We start from the raw sequence: 21138 nt of genomic DNA on the forward strand, positions 1-21138 counted from the left end.
CTCTTATATTGTTTGAAATGGTCTTGTAGCACTTAAAGGAACAGAGAAATTTCTAAAAATAGGATTTAAATTCTCCTAAGCAAAAGTATAAACAAACTTAAACCGGTTTGGTTTAGAAATGCTTAGGTATGCTTAGAAATATGGGATAACCAAAATGTCCCTGAAATCTCTCTCTTAGTCTAGGTATTTCAAAAATAAATATGCATATTCCTTGCTGGCATTTTATGCTTTTTTCAATCTTCCATTTATGGTTAATGGTTAATTTTGGATGGCAATTATGTATTGGAACCTGCTTTGGTAATCCTGTTGATTTTAAATCTGAAAGAAATTATATTGCTGGACAGTGTAGAAAATGAAGCAGTGGTACAAGGTATTCCAGGCATGCTTAATATTCTCTGAGCACAGCCCTGCAAAGCCTGTGCATGCCTTAAAAATTCCCTTGAATATTTTCTTAGGCCCTGCTTTGGAAAAGGGTGATTTTTGTGCTCAGTGAGAGCTGATTAATAGAAAAGAGTTTTGAATGCAGGGCTTGGAGTGAAGAATTGTCACTGCATCCAAACCGGATCAAATTACAGCCAGTACAATAGACCAGTAAAACAGTTCCTTCATCAGACTATTCTGACAGCAAGACAGACTTTATTCATCTTTTCTTGACACTGCTTTAAAATATGAACAAATGTCCATCTCTTCTCCTGCTTTCCCATTGCAGTACCTTGTTCATTTGCTATTCCTCTTGCTTGTTGCTGTCTCTGATACTTTTCTCCCTGCAATACTATTTTCTGTTTCTCTGGCCTGGCTCTTAAAAATGTCTTTCCTCAGGCTGACAAGAGGGGTTTGCCAGATTCAGACAAAGCCATTTTGGATATTCTGGAACATGACCGTAAGGAAGCACTGGAGGATCGTCATGAGCTGGTCAACAAGATCTTTAATCTCCAGGAGGAGATTCGTCACGTGGAGGACTTGAGAGACAAGGTGAGAAATGGAAGTGTAGAGAGATGGAATGTCTAGAGCCCAAAATGCCCCTGAGAGCAGTCAGTGGTGGTTAACAGTGTGTCATTTCCAGTATCTTGAGGAGAAAGAAGATTTGGAGTTAAAGTGCTCAACACTAGGAAAGGACTGTGATATGTACAAGCACCGCATGAACACTGTGATGATACAGCTGGAAGAGGTGGAAAAGGAGCGAGACCAGGTATCTCAGAGTTAGAGTGGGGGAAAATCAATAGCAAAAGCCTCTATCTCCTCTGTGTCACTTTGGGGAATTGTGGGTAATTGGGCCCAAAATACCATTATAAAATAAGCAGTTAAAAGAATTACTTGTTGGGATTTGCATTGCAGTCATTAAACACGGGATAATATTGGGTTGTTTCCACAGTGTAGCATCTGGCAGGCAGGACCAGGATCTTAACAACAGCTCCTGCAAGGCTTTATGTCAGTGTCAAGTCACCCCATTTGCACTCCGGGACATTTTCCCACCAACCCAGAGGGAGCTGTACATGAACCACCCTCATCATCATAATTTTTAATGGTGCTGCTGTGGCACATCCTGGCCCTGATTGCTGCGTGAATGGGTGGCTGGGCACCAGTTCTGAAATCCCCACTGCCAACACCTCACAAACAACACCAGCAGGAGGAAACTCTGGTGCCCAGGTGCCAAAGAGGTTTCTTGTCCCCACCGCAGGCTTTCCGCTCGCGTGACGAGGCTCAGACCCAGTATTCCCACTGTCTGATTGAGAAGGATAAATACAGGAAGCAGATCCGGGAGCTGGAGGAGAGGAACGACGAGCTGCGGATCGAGGTGGTGCGGAAGGAAGCGTGCATCGTCAACCTGGAGTGCAAACTGCGGCGCCTCTCCAAGGACAACAACTTCCTCGACCAGGTAGGGCTGAGCAAGACAGACATCATCCTTTTTTTTAAGACTTTCTTTTGAAAATGTTTTAATGTGGAAGGGAGAAGAGACTTTTAAAATTCTTTCTGTGAATTAACTGAACAAAATAATTTTCTCCTACTAAATGTCATGTCAGAATTGTGAATTCTTTGCTATAGTGTGGTTCAAGTTATCTATCATGGCTTCCCAAAGGCTGCCATTCCACAGCTTGATTTTAAATGGAAGGGAAAGAAATGCAGAAAACCAGTTATTTTCCACACTGGGGTAGAAACTACAAATATTTTTTAGGAACATGAGTGAAACGGAATTTAGTCAGTGAACAGAAATCCCCACAAATCTCAATCCAAATTACTGATTGGGTCTGGAGCCACATTCTGCATGAGCTTCTGAAGCACAGGAGTCGCAATGGGTTCAATCAGATTACTCTAAAGGGAGGTCATGAGTTGTACCAAACTGGTCTCAGAAGTAAAGTGTTCCCTTGTGATCCTTAGAGTTTGCCACGGAACCTTCCCATTACCGTTATCTCCCAGGCCTTTGGGACTTCTGGCCCAAAAGCCAATGGTCAGGAAGCTGATGACTCCTCCACTTCTGAAGACTCTCCAGAAGACAACAAATTCTTCTTGCCTGATCAAGTTCGTCTCAAGAGAAGAGTGAACCTAAAGGGGATCCAGGTGTGTGTGAATATGAGGCTGGAATGATACAGAGCGAGGACTGTTAGAAATATCAGGCATAACACATGTTGTGGCTGCTCCTCTGAAAGTGCTGCAAAGATAAGAATAGATTTGTCTATGATAGTGAGCTGTCAGTTTTTGCCCTGTGGTGATTTGCATCTTGCAGATCTAATCAGGCTTCATAGACTGTTTTCTGTCCCTTCTCCCCATTTTTTGTTTTCCTCTTGCTTCTGCTGTTCATTCACATTCTTGAAGCGTTGTCAATAAATTGATTCTTGGCCTCCTTAACATTAGTGGGAAAAAAAATGACATAATGCCTGAGGTCCAACACACACTGAAGGTGAAAAACGAAGCATTGGTGGAAAAGCTCTCAGCAGCAGGAAGGAAAAATAGAAAGAAATGGACAAAATCTAGAGCAAAATTAACTATCTAATTTGGAATTAAATTATGGCAATTTCCTCACCCCTAACAGGAAGGGGTAGCATGAGGTAGGTTCATGATTTCCCTGACTAGCTCCATTCACACAGCTATTATCTGATGCTGTATTCATGAATTGTAAAAAAGACCCCACAAAAATCTAACATTCGGGCTTTTGAGGTTCTCTTTCCTTTCATCTGCATTTGAATTCTCTGTGCCCTTCATAACCTTTCTGAGCTCTGACTGTCATTATTACTTATGGCAATAGAGCTGCATTTTTCACATTGCACACTCCAAAAGGATGCCTGTTGTATTACCAGCTGCCTGAAACCAGTCCCAAGGCACCCACTTCACCTTTTGTCTCTTTGTTTTCTCAGAATAATCTGCAAATTGCAGTGCATTTGGGCCAGAAATTCAAAAGTAGTCAGGTAGCTAACCCTCCTTCACTGCTGTGGTATTTAGATGCCTAAATATCTTCTAAATTTTGGGTCCTGTTGTTTAAAGGAGGTCAAATATATTACAACATAACAGTGAAAAAAGGTGGTGAAAATATCTGGTTTACAGCATGTGGCAAATATTCTGCATTTGTGCTCATTTTTGTCCTCTTTCTTTTAGATAAGTCCAAGAGCTAAATCCCCTGTCAGCATGAACAAAACATCAGAGTTTCAAGGTCAGAAAGAGCACCGATGTCCTTATTCCTTTTCCATTGCTTTGTCTCTTTCACTTAATCTCTTTAAGTTGTTTTAACAAATATGCCAACCAGGGAAATTCTTAACTAAGTCCAAGTCAGTAAAAAAACCTGTTTCTCTCACAGTTACCAATGCAATCATTTAAAGCAGGCAAGTGTTCTACTTCATTGTCCACTCCATCCAAAGATACCTCCACAGGTACATGATGTACATCCCATAGCTTACCTAGATTTTCTGTTTACTCAATTTTCCTTCTAGTGTACAAAAATTGTAAAGTCATTTGTGCAACATCTGTACTAAAAATCATTATACCATTTTCTTTTTGCTGTTGGAAAAATCATTCAAGCTGAAAAGGCCCTAATCTAGTGATTGTCTAATGAGTTCTTTTGTCCTTCAGCAAAAGGGAATTAATTTTAAATCTAAAGCATTGCAAAGGCTGGGAGAGGGGGATTGACCCACGCCCCAGCCAGCTGCCAAGTTACCAAATTTGTTGCTGTAAACTCATGTTTGAGCTACTCCTAACTCCTCTTATTTGTGTAACACTATCCCTGAACCAAACTCCATCATAGACAGCACTTCCTTCAGTTGTGTGTGACAGTGTTGTACAAAATACCATGGGAAACACAGCTCCTGTTCCAAGGTATTCCATGGCAAACAGCAGCTTTGCTATCAGGCAACGTGCAGCAGTAGTACAAATCAGAGGGGCTGAGGAAGGGAAGGAGTCCCCATTCACTGTGTGTTACCTGGGGCTGCAGAGGGATCTTGTAAGTTTTTTGTTGTAAAAAAGTGTAATTCAATGAGCCAACCTTGCAGACTGCCAGATTCAGGTGGTGAAATTAAAACATGAATTAATGAAACAATCCTTCTTTAATTTATCAAATTAAAGAATGTAATTCATAGATCTATTAAAAATGTCCAGAACAGAGTTGAGAGACAAAGTGGGTAGGAATCTGTGCAGAGGTGTAGGAATTTCTGTGCTTTGTTGGGAACTGCTGGGGAAGGGACTGGAGCCAGAGCTGCAGGGCAGGAGTGTGTCCAGGGCCCCTGTCCAGTACAAGGTCAGCTGAAATGGAAACAGAATATAAGTGTGTTGGCACATCTGTGAAAGACTGTGCCCTGGAAATGCTCTGACATCCTTTTCTCTGGTGTGTTTTCTCCTTGTGTTTCCCTGTGTCCCTGCGAGTGCAGCAGTCAGAGCACAGGATGACGATGGGGCCGAGGGCAGCACTGGCCGCACAGACACGAGTTCCTCTGTGTCCATCAGCAACTCCATCAGCAGCTGTGAAGTCACCAAGATCGTAAGGATGCCCCTTGCCTGTCTCTCCTAATGTGCTTCAGAACTCTCACAGCTCAGCATTAGCACTTCCCCAGAATCCCAGCTGTGATCACATTCAAGGCTCTTGTCAGAAGTTCCCTTAATCCTTTTACCAGCATTTTGTTAGAACTATGTTATTAGCCTTTCCCAAAATCACAGAATTGGTTTATGTTTATTTAAAGATATTTCAAAGGTATTTATGACCTCTTGCTGTCTCCTTATGCCACTTAACATTTACTGTTAGAAGAAAGAGATTTGCTTTAAAAGCTGCTTTGTAACTTATCTAAGAAAATTTTAAGGGTTTTTTGAGTTCTATAATGCTTTTCCTGTCTATAAGTAACAGCGAGTGAGGAAAGGGGTGCAGATCACAGTTGGAAATTTCTGCATACCATAGTCAAACCATTTCTTCCCTGCTTGCTGTATCCCCATAATCTTCCAAGGTAGATATTCCATTATACATATGTGAGCACTGACACAGCAGGACAGGCAGATAGAGAGAGTGCTCTTGCAGAGTGTTAATAACAAAGAACAAAACATCTTTCTAGAACACCGTGAAAAATGCTGCCCCCAGGAAATTAAAATTATACTCAAGAATAGCCAGGAGAGAACTTGCTGCCACTTGTAATAAGCTTAGCTGGGTTAGGAATATTTTTTGGAATATCTGTTGGATGTTTAGATGACTTATACTGTCTTCCCTCTAGTGCAATTCAGGGTTTAGTTTCCAGTGTACTGGAAGATTAATTATTTAATATATGAAGATCTGTATTTTTCTTCCTCATTCCAAGTATACATATATATATATAAGTACACATATTGCTTTTCATCCTCCTCTTCCTATGTCAGCTGTGCAACACACACACCACACATCAAGGGTAAAGTTACAATGGCTTTGTAAATCAGGCAGTTATGTGGTCACAGGAGAAGGTGCAGTGCCAGTACACAAGCTGTGCCTTGTGCTAAAACTCTGCAATATACGAGTGCTCTTGCATTCTGCACAGCTAGAATCAACTTCTTTTTCTGTGTGTGCTCCTCAGTGCAGAGTACCACCAGTGCACAGTACCTAATGCTGCTGTGACTCAGAAGTGGGAGCACATTTCAGCCAGATAACCTTTTGGTTTCTCGTTCAAAGCAAACCCTGCGGAATCGCAACGACAGCATCATGTCGACCACTCCTGAGCCTCCCGGGAACGATTCCATCGTGCGGCGCTGCAAAGAGGACACCCCTCACTGCAGGTGGGTCACCAGCCTGCCTCGGACCTGCTGGCTCCAGGACAAGGTGAAAAGGGCTGCAGAAGGCCTTGTGTCTGTGTCTGCCTGAAGAGCCTCTAGAAGGCAGCAGGATTAACTTTGACTTCTCAAGGCTGCAGCCCTTCATCCCACACTTTGTCCAAACTGCTCAGGAGTGTCTGACAGTTCAGCCAGGATGAATGACACAGTGATACCACTGCAGCACTGATTTTTAATGGACAGAAACAGAAACAGAAACAGGACTGGAATGACTCGGCACTGATGCCATTGAAGAAAGTGCTCTACCTTCATAGACTGATCCAGCTTCAGTTTTTATTCCTGAGCTCTGTGCTGTCCATGAGTCCCTTTTCTTTCCCCTTCTCTCAAAGCCCCCCTTTCTGCTCTCTGAGCTGTCAAAGGAGAGCAGAGCTGCTTGCACGTTTGTGAGGAATGGAAGGGAGAAGTGGAGGAGGGAGGTGGTTTTTGTCAGGCTCAGGCTCTGTATCTCAGCAGAGCACAGAGGGAAGAAAGAGGCTTTGCCCTTGGCTTCACCTTCTGCTGCAGCTTCCACTTCTGTGGGGTCAGGGCCCTGTGGACTTCCCCTGGCAGTGAAATCACATCAGCTGGTGAGTGGGAAGTTGGTGGCAGGAAGGAGAGAGACCTCTCCTGCCTCACAGTTCCCTAAAGGGCACTGACCCCTTTTCTAAAAGGTTTTTTGCAATGTGATACTCAGACATGCTGTGTTGGTGTGGTTCAATAGCATCAGTGTCTGCATCAGAAGTATCAGGAGACACAAATACATTCCCTAATGGTGCCAAGCAGAAGGAGAAAAGAACAAAGCAGGCCAATTTAGAAGAAAGCAATATATTTGTAGGGTTTAGATCTTTATTAGATCTATTTTTATATCTAATCTTTATTAGAGCTTTATTCAGATTTTTATGTTTTTCAAAACTCTCTGATCGTGGGCAGACTGCGACTTCTGCCTCTCTCTCTGGGCAGCTTTGCAAGACAGCTTTCCACTGAGGACATCCTCAGCTGGTTCTCCCACATAATTTTCTAGGCTGCTGAGGATTTAAGCAGTGTTTATTTTAGTCTCCCTTATCTTCTCCTACATTGTCCTCCAAGTCCCTTTTTAAAGTGTGTTGTATTAATTCAAGATGGAGAAAAGGCTTTTTATTAATGATTTGAATGTTTTGTGCTTCAGGTGCTTGAGAAGCCTTTGGCTTGCCTGAACTTTTCAATATTTGCAGTGTATTACAGAACACAGTAGAGATTACATGGAGATTATTCATCTTGTGGACTTATTTCACTGTAACTCTGACTGTATTCTATTCCATGTGTTAAGGCATTGGAAGACTGAGTTGTACTGAAATCTGAATTTTTCCGTCATATTAGATATTCTTCATGTGGAAAGAAAAAGTATCCAGGAACAAGGTCTGAATGTGGGCTTACTTTGTTGAGCTGATAATCACTGAAGTCAAGTCTCAAGAGCCTGCTCAGAAGTTCACTGTAGTTTATAACTTTATAATTAGCATGATAAATTTTTGTAACTTATTTGTGAACATAATCCAGAATAATTGCTGTTTGCAAGCCAAGTTGCAGGTTTCACAGTTCATCTCATCTTAATTTGTGTGAAAAAAAAAAAGGTGAGATCATCATTTAATGTAGGAAAAGGTACATTATTTCCCTGCTTATGCATGTTGTAAAAATAGCTGATTCTCTGCAGCCTGGCTACAAAAATTCACCCTCAGCTGAAGCCAAATATAAGGAATATCAGCTCCACAGGAGACCTACAAATCATTCTGAATGGGAAAAACAACAAGCTGTTATTTAAACAGCTTTGCAACCAAAGAACATACTTTAATGAAGTCTGCCTAGAGAAGCTGACAGATCACTTGGCTGGACAGCCCTGGTACCCCTGTAAGAGCAGAATTTTAGTGAATTTTGAGTGGTTTTAAGGCCAACCAACCTAGTCACCTTTACCAGGAAGAGTAGTGTCACTGGGAGATGCACTGGCGGCAGAGCTGTGGCAGTTCTGTGCAAAAGCCTGGAGCACTTTGCCGTTCTGTGCTGCAGGGACCTGAGTAGCCACGCGAGGTACCTTTAAACTGCTATAAAATGCTTCAAGTGCTTTAAGTCAAGCAGATAAATTGCTCCTGTACTGCTGCACCTCAGTAACTTCCCTTGCATTCACTCTGTCCATCAGTGAACTTCTGGCTTTTTGCTCTCTCATGGAAAACCCCCATGGTGCAGTGTTTGCACAGCAGGCACTGTGCAGCCCTTTATCTCTTTTCTGAACCAAGTGTGGTGTGAGTCACACATGAGCCCATCAGTCAGCAGCTTCCTTTTGTCTTCAGCAAAACCTTCATTCACTCACTGCTGTTGGCAATTCTTCCTTCTGAACCTTCTTGCTGCTTCCCATGCTTCCCATGTTGGCTGACACGTCTTCCTGCCCTTTTCTGTATCTTCCCTAACATCCTCAAGGATGTTACTTGCCTTTTTTTTTGCAACTTTTTTTGCAGCAGCAGCAGTGCCATTGCTTGATGCAACACCTCCAACATCTTCCTTTTTCACAGAAGTTCCTCCTTCAGAACATAATGAAATCTGCTGAAAGCTGGAAAGTGTTCGGCTTTCTCTCTCTCTCTCTCTCTCTCTCTCTCTTCCATTATCTCATGTTTTGTTTTTAATTCCAGCCTGGTTGAAGAGGACAATGACAGCTTTGGATGTGATGCTTTGGAGCTGGATGGTAAGCAAGAGCACATCATGTATAGTTGAATTATGAGCTAATATGTGATCAGCTCCCCAGCTACAGAGACTGTCAGATAACCAACCCTGCTCTAAGCAAATGGAACACACAGTCTGTCAGTAAATCAAGAAAACAAAGGGTCAGCTAGGGGAGAAGGGGAAAGTCATTCCTGGAGAACTATGTGGGGAAAGGGTTAGTTTTCTTACCATGAGGGTGATCAAACACTGGAACGGGGCTGTCCAGAGAGTTTTGTCAAACTCTTCATCCTTAGAGATACCAAAACCCATCTGGATAAAGTCCTGAGCAATGTCCTTGATCTGACCCTGCACTGAGCTTTGACAAAACAGTCTCCAGAAGTCCCTTCCCACTCTCTGTTCTATGACAGTGGCATTCTCGTGCCATGTCCTGTGGATATGAACCATGCCTCTGCATCAGGAATTTCCTACTTCAGCTTTGGCTGGGATCAATTAAAATTAATTTTCCCCTTTTCCATCTTTGTCACTTTATCTAGGACTCATTATCATTCTTGTTACTCTTTCCAGATGACAGTCACGACAGGCAGTCACATGGAGCTCCTTCAGTGCACTCTTCCTCTTCTTCTCATCAGTCAGAAGGCCTGGATGCCTATGAGCTTGAGCATGTCAACTCCATATTTAGAAAGTTCTCTCTGGAAAGGTATTTGAGATGCCAATTTACCTACCTTAGAGACTGAGAGGAAAGGCTGCTGTGGTAAAAGCTCTCTATTTATTTATTAGTTGCTGAAGTTGTAACAGCAGGAGTGATTATGGTGACAGCAGTGTAACTTTATCTTGGAGCCCTTTCATGTCCTGTAAACCCTTGCAGGTCATCCTAAAATTTCAAAAACTTCAAGGCACACAAAATGTTCTAAAGGCTTAAACTTCTTGTGACCTTGCTATCTTGCTGCAAGAGCTTGCTGAGTGGAGAACTGTTATACACTGAGTTTTCAGTCATGCCAGAGCACTGGGAGCTATCCAGATGCTCTTCTCCAGAACTTGTGCAGTAATGAGGATTGCTGTTAGACTCCTTAAATGCTAGTGCTTGATAGTGCAAAAAGTTTATTTCTATATCTCTCATTTCTCATGCATGCATTTAACTCAGAGGGAGATAACAACTGTCCCTTCCTCTCATGAGCACAGACCCTTCCGTCCCTCTGTCACGTCTGTGGGCCACATCAGGAGCTCCTGTCACACCATCCAGCGCGTGACGCTCAACGGGGACAGCCTCACCTCGGAGATCACCCTGCTGGGGGGCAATGACAAGGGCAGCTTCATCAGCTCTGTCAAGTCAGGGTCCCCTGCAGAGAAAGCTGGCCTTCGGGAGGGACACCAGATCCTCCTGGTGAGCATGAAATACTGAGTAGCAGTGTTTTCCCACCCACCTATGCTGCCCCTGGCATCACAGGAGCACAAGTTCAACAGTGCTTCTGCCAAGATTCTCTTTACTTAGTTTTCCCTCCATTGCCAATGTTCCCAGACTATTTTCCTATTAAAATGCCTCCAAGGGGAAAAAAACACTCCCCACAATTTATATTCCTGCACTCCTTACTCCTAAGGAAACCTGGGATTATCAAAGTGCTGCAGTTCTGTTGACTGCTGGCATTCCTAATTTGAGGGGAAAGAAATTATATAATTAGGACATAATCTACATTCTGATAGCAAAGTGTCTGCATTGTTTAATAAGAAAAAGATTATGACACTTTAAAAAATTGGTATAATTGACTCAGAGATTGAACCCGCACTGGAGAGTAATGATATTTCTTTCATGTCTAGTTGGAGGGCTGCATTAAAGGGGAAAATCAACGTGTTCCCTTGGATACTTGCACAAAGGAAGAAGTTCACTGGACAATTCAGAGGTGCAGTGGTCCAGTAACACTCCAGTATAAATCAAATCATGAAGGTAAGACCAGAAGTATTTCTCATCTCAAATAGTCCCAGATCTGTTATAGCAACTTGCATGGAAGAGAATGACAGAACCAGCATATCCTTTGTATTGAGATAAACATGGAGTATGCCACTGGTGTTAATTACAGCTTCTCTGTGGAACTGCTTCAGCTTTTAGCCTGTTGACTGAGAAAATAAAAAGCCCATAGGCTTGTCAACAGGATTCTGAAAAATCTACATGGCGGCCAATAGCAACATGACTCATGAAACACCTTCAAGCTTATTTTTGTGTACAGTTTTCTGCAGTACAATGTGGTGAGCTGAATGATCTTTATCCAGCTGGTCGATTTAGCATTTACCTGATGGAGTTACCCTGTTTATTACCTTTGTGGCTTTATCTTATCTTTAACAGCTGGAGTTCATGTGTGGTGAACAGAATTTGATTTTAGTGTTCAGGGCCTATAATGATAATTTCAGGTTATGGATCAAAAATTACATTCTGAAATCCATTCTTTACTGGTGTGTATAAATGGGCATTTGTGTTTTTATGCTGGTTAGAGAATTTCAGCTACATAGATCACGCAGGAAGTGATGCTTTTGATTTTCTTTGATGTTTTCAACGGTAGGAAAGACTATTGCAATTTTTTGAGCATCACTTAACTGCAGATAAAGCATGTTAAAGATTCTGGGAGTGCCAATTAGAGCTAATAATAAGGGAAATAGCTTGTCATTAAAATTGGTGGCAGAACTCACACTGCACTTGGAGGGCAGAGCTATAGCTGTGTCTGTCTTTGTCAAGAAGTTCTCTGTTCCACAGGTCATACGTGGAGTACTGAGAATGGAGTTCCTAAAAGCAGCATTATAATGAGAATATTCCCAGAGAGCTGACAGCAGCAGCATGGGCTGTCCCTGAGTCAGTGCCCAGCAGTGTCTCTGGGGTGCAGGCCCAGGATCTTGCTGCAGCTACTGCAGGCAGAGCTCTGGAAGTACAAACTTCTCTCAGAGGAGCCTCAGGAGTGGCTTCTCCCAGAGGATGCCCAGGCATGCAGTGTGAGATCTCCTGCCTCACCCCTTCCCTCCCTGCTGCAGGGTACAGGAAGCTGCTGTCAGAGCTGGAAGAAGGGCTCATCACCTCGGGGGACTCATTCCACATCCGCCTGAACCTGAACATCTCCAGCCAGCTGGACTGCTGCTCCCTGTCAGTGAAATGTGATGAGATCGTTCACATCCTCGACACCATGTACCAGGGCAGGTGTGAGTGGCTGTGTGCCAGGGTGGATCCCTTCACTGACAGGGACCTGGAGATGGGGACCATTCCCAGCTACAGCAGGTGAGGGGGATGCTGAGGGACCCCAGATAACTGCAGGGCTCTATAAACAGGGAACCTAATCACTGCTCTGAGGAAAGAGGTATCTGTGTCTTAAATTCTGAGATAAGGTCTGGTGATGTTAAACTGGTATATGAGCTATAAAATTTAAGAAAGGAGATTCCAGATGTTACCTGAAAAAATAAAGTGGGTTGCTCAAAAAGTATCATTTGCAAATATTCCATTAATATTCTTTAATCCTTAACTGCACTGCAGTTCTTATTATTTTGTTCCTATGTTTACTGCATGGTTCAGTCAGTCCTCAGAGCTATTTCTATTTAATCTTTTCTGTAGGCACACACCCATTGCAATCCAGCTTTCTTGTGAGTGGTTTCAAAAATATCTTGATCTATGTGATTCTGTCCTTTCTTTCAGAGCCCAGCAACTCCTTTTGGTGAAGCTGCAGCGGTTGATGCACAGAGGAAGCAAAGATGAGACAGAAAACTCCTACAATACCCTTCGGGCACTGCGGGTAAATATCTACAAACAAAGTCTTTTTAACAACTCATACTCCCCTGCTACTGGTTTTTCATTTTTCATTTTTCATCATCATTTTACAAAAATTCCTGTTTACACTCTCTGTAGGTTTTGATTGTGTCAGGTAATGGGCACCTTCTGTTTGCTTTAAATAATATTTTCCTTTGGAATGAACCCAGCTCTGGCTCACTATTAACACTTTCAGCTATGAGGGAATACACTTTAAAAGTCAAAACTCTGTTCTTACTTTCTCTCTGTTCTGTGTTTCAGTTACCCTTCTTTATGCTTCTCTGCCTGTAAACATTCAATGCATCTTCATGTACACATGAGGAAGAAGTTGTGTCCTTGGAGTTAATAATCAGAATTATTTCTCTCCTATTTTGAACAAGCCTCTAATGCACAGAGCCCATTGTCCCACTTTAGAAATACCTGTCTCTTCCAGCCTAGATGCAGTGGAGAGAATGGGGATTATCAGGTCTCCACACACAACAGCCCTTCTAATTTGTTCTTTTCCATCACTAACAGTAACTTGATTTTTCTTTCTTTAGACCCCAAAATTCCATCTTTACATAATTAAAACTACCTTCCCAGTGTATTAGTTACCATAAATTATTTTTAGAGTCTGGGAGACATTCATGCTTTTAACTTTTGCAGAGACAGGTACACAGGGCTTGTGCTTGATTTCAGTCAAGGTTAAGTGTCACACATTCCTTCTGTGCTCAGATCCCCACTGATCAAAGAGATCAGTGGCAGAGGTGCTTGTGAAAGCAAAAGCTGTGCATGTTCTTCCTTGGTGCAGAAATTACCTCTTTCTTAGCAGTTTGTGAAAAAACGGATGTGAAGAGCAGTGAAAAAGCAGTTTTTCAGCATAGGCCATGCTATGTCCACTGTTTGTTCAGAGCATTGTTTTTGTTTTAGCTATCAAACACTATCCCTTTTATTGGAAATATAAAATATCTGCTTTGCCTTCTTTTGCTTCTCAAATGTCATGATAAAAAAAAAAAAAAAAAATACAAAAAAGAGGATGGGGGAGAAAAAATCCTGTGTTTATTTTTTAACTAGAATACATTGCAGCCAGAGGAGCCTGCCCTGCAGAACGACCCAAAAACCAGCCCTCGCCTCTCCAGAGCAAGCTTTCTTTTGGGCCAGATTTTACAGGTAATAAAGTTCAAATCCTCAGTGCAATGCCTGCAATAGTGGATCTGAACAGTAGATATTCTCAGGCTATCCTAATTCCCCCAGAAATCCCAGCTCAGGTCTAGAGGTTGTACTGGAATTTATTCCTATCAAAAAGAGATTTAATGCAAGAAGGAGAAGGATGGGTTGTGTTTTCTGTTGTGATGTGGGGTGTTTGTTTTTAAGAGCATGGCTTCCATTATGAATGTGCCTTGAGGAATTCAACATGTCTCCCATCAGAGGCTGAAATGTGCTTTGCTTGAAGCATAAGGACAAATCCAATGGGCTGGATCAAATCTCCAAGTCTCTGTGAGACAGGGCTCCATCAGAAAATAGTCTTTTAATTGTGGGCCAGTGACTCTGAGCGTGACAGAGATTGTGTGGGTGACAGATAAAACCTTGTGAAGGAAGGTGGTTGGGAAAGGTTAGCAAATACACAGGAGGAGGAGTTAATATTTGGATAGAGGAATAGTTGGGTAGATGAGGAAGGAAAGCATGAAGCCTATTTCTTGTGTAAAATGACTGGAAAAAGATGCCATTTGGGAGTTTTTAAGTCTCTCTGGTAGAGGAAAGAAGAGGCAGTTTGGGTATAACCTGTGATATATTTGTGCACATACTCTGGGTATGATGTACACATCAGTGCTTGTACTGGTGATGGCAGGGAGCTCTGTGAAGTGAAAACATGCCTCTTAAGAGCAGAGAACAAAACAAGAAGTCCCAAAGGGGATTAACACAGGCTCTGAAACAGATCTATGATATTTAAAGAGTCTTAGAATTCAGTCAACAGATCCATGGAGTCCTGTCTTTGATAGACACAGGTAATTCAGATCTCACAGGTAATGAGTGTCAGCTGATGAATACACAGGAGGGGAAACAACGCAAGAGATGAGGGTCAAATCTCTGTTTCTATTTTTTTGTTCCCCTTTCCAGTTTGTCAGTAGGTCTGAGAACAAATACAAACGAATGAACAGCAACGAGCGAGTCCGCATTGTCACGGGCTGGCCCTCGGGCCTGGCACGGAGCTCATCCGAAGGGAAGAAGCAGCTGCCTGATAAACTGGAAGGTACAGATCTAAAATTGCTTTTACACACATAGCACTGACACAAAGGCCTAAATAAACATCTACCTAACAGCATGGCTGCGAAATATGTCATAGGTCTTGCATTTGTGGTCCACTCTGCAAAAGCTCAACAGCGTTTGTGACCAAAACTGATTTTGCTCAAAGTGATTGTGGCACTAAGCCTTCATGGGCAACATTAAGACACTGACACATCCTGTTTGGCTGGCAATGCTTCCTAGATGCTTTCTTGCTTTTTGCTCAAAACTTTTAACTCAGAGTAAATCAGGCTAACAAACAGAAAGTTTCCAAGCAAACATTGTGTTAAAGAGGTTTTGAAGTTATCTCTTGAAAGCAAAAGACACTTGAATTATTCAGTATTCGTTTGGACATCATACTGCTGTGTGTATAGTAAAGACAGCCCTGGCAAAAGGGGGAAGACCAGGATGACTAACCATAGCTGGTTCACGTATGTCTCCTTTTTCTCCAAATATTGATGGGGAGGAAACCAGAGCATAAATGTCTTGTTCTTTGCCCAGATTTGGATCCCGAGAGTGAAATCAATAAGAAGCTGAGTCTGATCCCCTACAGCTTGGTGAGACCCATCCACTGCGAGCGCAGGCGCCCCGTGCTGTTCACCCCCACCATGCTTGCCAAGCCTTTGGTGCAGAAGCTCCTCAACTCTGGAGGTGCCCTGGAATTCAACATATGCAAGCCAGGTAATGGGATAAAAGAGGGCCATGACTGTCAACCCTCAGTGCTGGAAATAGGAACATATATATGCGTGCACACGTAGGGGAATGCACATGTGAGAGTTGCTTGAGGTACTTCAAGTCACATCAGAGTGATGTGTAGCTGTAAATCCTGCTTTTTGAGACTATCTGGGATATTTGAATGTTTTTGAGACAGCCAGTACACATGGTTATGAGATTCTGTGTCTATAAATATTATCCATGTGTATGCTGTGTGGTTGCTAGGCTGCCCCTCAGAGACTGAAATGCTGTGAGTGCTCTTTCTGTTTGCATACTGTTTGCATACTGCATATCTAGGCAATGTGAAATTTTGATTAATTTGTTTCTAGTATTTGCTATTATGAGGAATATCTTCCCTAGAGCGACTTTAGGTTTCTGTCTCATCCAAGCTGTGAAGATTGTGCATTTGATCTACTGGAAAGACTGATTTTCTTCCATGCTAAGTATTTACTATTAAAGCAGTACGCAGTGCCGTGATGGCTGCAGGGCAGGATTGTATACAACCCAGCATTAAACAGAGCTGACGTTTCATTTTTACACTAATATTGAATACCCACAGCATAGTATGCAGCCTTACAGTCATCCAGACAGAGAAACTGAGAAGTTAAGTATTATAATAAACATCCCCTGTCTTGCAACATAAAACAAAAGCTTTGATGTAGAGCTGCAATTCACAAGGGGGCTGGTATCACACATTGCAACCTAAGCCAAATTTCTTTGAAACTTTAAACACAAATGTTGGAACACTAAATCCTCGGTTTAGGATCCTGTGCTGAAGAGACCTTCTTTTTTTAGCACTTCTCAGCATCCTCCATCCCTGAACTGTTACTATATGACATTAGGTGCTGGAATTGTATTTACTGTTTTAATTTAATGCCTTCATAGTGTTGTGGTAATTGCCCAAGGACTCATTGGTGCAGGATATAGCTGAGATGCTCAGCTGTGATCAGATTAGGCTTTAATTGAATTCAATGGAAGAAATGAGGCAGCTGTTAAGACAATTCATTGCTCATCTTCCTTCCCTGAACCATCCTTACATCCCATGTGAAGTACTGCTGGATGGTTTCCTACGTGTTCTGCTGTTGTAAATTTAATTCTATCCACATTTGTCCCTATCCACATTTCTTTCTAGATATTGTAACAAAGGAAGAGTTCTTAAGGAAGCAAAGGACAGAGACTGTCATCTTCAGCAGGGAAAAGAATCTGAACACATACGAATGTATTGTACCTGCCAACATCGAGGCTGTCGCTGCCAAGGTGCTCAGAGTGCTCTGTGTCCCTTCTCTGGGCTCTCTCTGAACCTCTCTGCAACGTCTTGGAAAAGAGACTGACCAATTTATTGTTGCCCATTCTCTCTCTTGCCCTCCTTCATTTTCACATTTGTATTTATTCCCCCAAATGGCTTTTATTTGTGCTCTTGCTTTTCCTTTTCTTTCCCATCCTCAGCTGTATCCTTTTATATTCTCCCTCATTCCCTGTGATGACCCATATAGATGCAGCTAAATATCCTTTCATTTTCTGTGCTCCATCCTTTATTCATTTCCTTTTCATATCATAAGTATATATGAATACACGAGAGAGTAAGAGATACAAGGACCTAGACAAAGGAAAGAGAAGCCTGAAACCCAGACCCAGGGGTGTACAGAACAAAGATAACAATGCCCAAGACAGAGATCTGATGTCAAGTAGAGTAGATTTGATGCACAGCATGGAAAGAAAGGAGAATTAAAGTGATGTTTTTTTCTCTCACAAATAGTTGCAGTAGATGTTCTTTCTGAACAAAAAGCAAGTCTGTGTGTTTGTGTCTATATGTAAAACTGGTATTTTATCATGCTTTTCATCTTTAGAGCAATCCATTTCCATTTTAAACCTTTTAAGAAAGCTGTTAAGCTCAGCTGTTATTTGAGTGACTAGTTTTAAACCAGTAGGAGGAGCTGGACTTTAAATGTATATTTGATTAAAAGGTTTTAAATCAATACAATGGTAAATAGAGAGCTCTCCAAATGACCCCATAAGGGATGGATACCTTTATCTTGAGATTCCACAGCAGTGAATTTTCCTTTGTGACACTGTTATGACTTTGTTTTTAGAACAAGCATTGTCTCCTGGAAGCTGGAATAAGCTGCACAAAGGATTTAATCAAAGCCAAGATATATCCTATTGTTCTCTTTATAAGAGTCTCAGAGAAAAACATCAAGAGGTTCAGGTAACATATCAAACCTTTTGCATTTTTGATGTTCTGTCTTATTCAGTGAGTAATTCCTGGGTCCAATAATGTTCTCACTGAGAGAAATAAAGAACCTCATCCCTCTCCATCTGGTACTTCTATGTGCACTATTTCCTCCCGTGACTCCTCCCTGAAATCTTACAACCAGAGAAAGCAGGAATTTCCCAAATCTGGCACTCTTTCACTGTCACTGGTGGCAATGAGCATTGTGGGAGGGTGAGACCGAAGGATATGTGGTTTTTTCCGTGCTCAGCACTCCCACAGCATTTCTTAAGGTAATGCAAGCTGGAAGAGGAGAGCTCATAAACACTTACACTCTCCCTCCATTCAATCCTCTTAAATTGTTTCCCCATAGCAAATATTTCTCCTTGGGGGCAGCATGGAGGTAAGGCGAGGGTAGACCTGGAGTAGCTGCATTCTTCACTGCTTTTATTGCTTGTAAGTAGTTAGTAGAAAATAAATCCTTGATGGGACAGCTGGGACTACAGGATTAACTTAAAATGCAAGACATTTATTTTTGGTCTTCTCATCTGGTGCAGGAAACTACTGCCGAAGCCGGAGGCTGAGGATGAGTTTTTACGGACGTGCCGCCTGAAGGAGAAAGAACTGGAAGCACTGCCTTGCCTTTATGCCTCTGTGGAGGCAGAGGTGTGGAGCAGCATTGAGGATCTTATCAGGACAATAAAGGACAGGATTGGGGAAGAGCAGAGGAAAACCATCTGGATAGATGAAGATCAGCTGTAAAAAGCAATAAGTAAAACAGAGCTCTTTGGTGAGCAAAGACACATCCAAGTGGAGCAGGGCCTGGCAGAATTCTCTGATTAGGTGCCCAGAGCTCACTCCTGTTTCACCCTTGCTGGCTGGGGACTTCCTACTGGCAGGATTCCTGTCAGGAATGGAACTGGAGCAGTGTCTCACATGCTGGGATGCAGGCTGTGGTCACACCACAGCCACCACCACAATTTCTGATCCACTGGTTTTTCCGAAGGGACAGCATCTGTATAACACATGAGGACAAAGATCTTGAGAGGGAGCTTGGGGTAATTTATTATATTCAAAATATGGATCTCTTTTGTCTCATTGACAACTTCTGATGAGACCAAATAAGTGGAATCTGAAAGGGATAAAGCATGGGGATAGGGCTGCAGAATGTGGAACTGAGATGTGCCCCACATTCCCCCGGAGGTGAGATTCTGAACATACCCAGCTAAGGAAGCTGAAGGTCGGTTGGGAGCAGCAGGAACACAACTGCTGATGACCAGAGCAGCTCTGTAGCCCTGTTTCTCCACAACCATTTTAATCAAAGGAGAAGAAAATAGCTATTCTTCCTGGCATTAATGAAAATAAAAATTTTCCCTTCCTTTCAAAACGCCAGTTTTATTTAACCGTTTTGCAGGTTTCCTTTGTAGTCCTGGCACTTACAGGAAAACAGACTTCACTGTCCCAGTGGCACATCAGATCTTTCCAGATCTGCCAATGTTTCATTTAGTTTATCCCTGTCTTTGCAATGTATTCATTTGTACATCTCCCAGTTTCTAACAATTTTTACTCGTGGAAAATACCATGGTGTCTTCTCCGGACAACAGGTTTCTCTGTTTCTTCACTGAAACATTTCTCTACAACATCACTGCCTACCAACATGCCTGCTCTCAACAGGAGGGACTGTTCTGAGAAGAAAAAGAGGAGAATTCCTTAAGCCAGTAATTGCTGTGAACCACTCAGTCCTTGACCTGAGTGCTGTGACTGACAGCGAGGAGACCAGCGAGCACCACACTGCACTATGGCCAAGAGGATAATGCTTCCAGAAGTGTGTGTAGGGCTGAGGAGACCATGTCCCATTTTCAAGGGCACTGAAATCCTTAGAGAGTTTAAGTTCCACTGCTCACAGGTGTGACTTAGACTCCTAAATCTCTTCAGTCTTTTGAAATCTTTCCTCTCGACATTAGACGCTGTATTGAGATTGCCAAATTGATCCAATAAAACTGACCCCATCATAATGGCTCGCGCAATTGCTGATCTGAAATGCAATAAAAATTGACCTACAGATGAGGAGTGGTACATCCCATTGTCCTTAGATCCTTCATTCCTTGCCATATCCCTCTCTTTTAAGATGAACTTAACAACAAATTTACTTTTTCTTCTGCATTCATCCCAAGTCCCCATCTTGGTGCTGCAGGCTGATGTACAGCAGCAGGCAATAAAAAAACAATCAGAATTTAAACAAAACATCTGGCTTGGTTGCCTTCACTAGATTAGCTTTTCCCTTGTCTTCGCAACAAACTTCTGCTGTGGGTGTCTCTCAGGTAGACTGGGTCAGTTCACGTTGGCTTGTGGGATTGCACTTTCCTTTTATGCTCTTTTTCCTTTTATGCTCTTCTCTTTTATGCACATCATTTTTTAACTAATGGAATCTTCAAGAAGTAATTTATGTCACTTTACATCTAATTGCCACTGCTGTGTTTCTCGAGTTATTAATGTTTGAAAGAATGTTCATAGCTTGCACTTCTCAGAGAGTAGCTCTTTACCTGCCCAGTGCCATCTGCTTGGACTGAGCAAGCAGGGAGATACTTCCATGTGCAATCTCTTCACAAAAAGGACAGGCTGCACACACAATTTGCAACCCCCTCCAGGGCAAAGAATAACAACCGGCTGGGGTATATATAGAACAAATTGGATGATTCTTCAGAGATCCTCTGCAGCTCAAGCAGAAATAAGAAAGCATCAGTTGGAAGAACTAAGCCTTCCAGGAGCATTTTGCATTCATTCCTAATGTCCTGATAATGCAACCTTGTGTAACAGCTGCCTGTGGTTTGTTCTGCCCCTCTTGTGAAAGCTTTTTGAGTCGGCAGCTGAGCAATGGGAGGGACTGCAGGAACATTTCTCAGCTGCTTCAGCAAAAAGTTCAGCCAGGTCAGCGCAGATGCCTCCAGGAGCCACCAGCTGACTGCTCACCGGCCGGAGCGCGGAGGATGTCCGTGTGCCGCTGGCTGTGCCACAGGGATCGGCACCATCTGCTGGAATGGCTGCAACAGATGGCTGCTGGGGCGGAGGGGACTGAGTACCTCACAATGCCGTGGTTGTTTCTGCACTGATCTCCCCTCCCCACAGCTTTATGTCTCTTCGCACGGACAAAGCTGCAGATGTGATTTGTCCCATTTCGCTTTCGGCTCAGGAAAGGCATATGCCAAACTCTGGAGGAGCTCCTTTTGCAAAGAGCAGAGATAAACCTGCA

The 21138-nt window shown here is 42.7% G+C and overlaps 2 protein-coding genes across 3 annotated transcripts in view; one reads left to right on the forward strand and one right to left on the reverse strand.

Moving 5' to 3' along the window:
* CARD11 (caspase recruitment domain family member 11) overlaps window positions 1–19964 on the forward strand; it is a 45107-nt gene extending 25143 nt beyond the window's left edge. For both annotated transcript variants that reach the window (XM_085074528.1, XM_085074527.1), the window contains 19 exons: window positions 820–972; window positions 1064–1189; window positions 1679–1876; window positions 2377–2556; window positions 3589–3643; window positions 4851–4960; window positions 6107–6210; window positions 8898–8950; window positions 9493–9625; window positions 10108–10309; window positions 10741–10867; window positions 11941–12181; window positions 12593–12689; window positions 13757–13852; window positions 14801–14933; window positions 15467–15646; window positions 16812–16936; window positions 17770–17885; window positions 18446–19964. In XM_085074528.1, coding sequence (XP_084930654.1) covers window positions 820–972; window positions 1064–1189; window positions 1679–1876; window positions 2377–2556; window positions 3589–3643; window positions 4851–4960; window positions 6107–6210; window positions 8898–8950; window positions 9493–9625; window positions 10108–10309; window positions 10741–10867; window positions 11941–12181; window positions 12593–12689; window positions 13757–13852; window positions 14801–14933; window positions 15467–15646; window positions 16812–16936; window positions 17770–17885; window positions 18446–18650 — 2634 coding nt within the window. In that variant the 3' untranslated portion in view covers window positions 18651–19964. The remainder of the gene's footprint in view (window positions 1–819; window positions 973–1063; window positions 1190–1678; window positions 1877–2376; window positions 2557–3588; window positions 3644–4850; window positions 4961–6106; window positions 6211–8897; window positions 8951–9492; window positions 9626–10107; window positions 10310–10740; window positions 10868–11940; window positions 12182–12592; window positions 12690–13756; window positions 13853–14800; window positions 14934–15466; window positions 15647–16811; window positions 16937–17769; window positions 17886–18445) is intronic.
* Window positions 1–21138, reverse strand: part of BRAT1 (BRCA1 associated ATM activator 1) — a 211404-nt gene that overhangs the window by 90232 nt on the left and 100034 nt on the right. The gene's annotated exons all lie outside the window — the stretch shown is intronic.

This window comes from Lichenostomus cassidix, chromosome 14 (genome assembly GCF_008360975.1).
Source record: "Lichenostomus cassidix isolate B80296 chromosome 14, HeHo_3.0, whole genome shotgun sequence".
Classification (NCBI taxonomy): Eukaryota; Metazoa; Chordata; class Aves; order Passeriformes; family Meliphagidae; genus Lichenostomus; species Lichenostomus cassidix.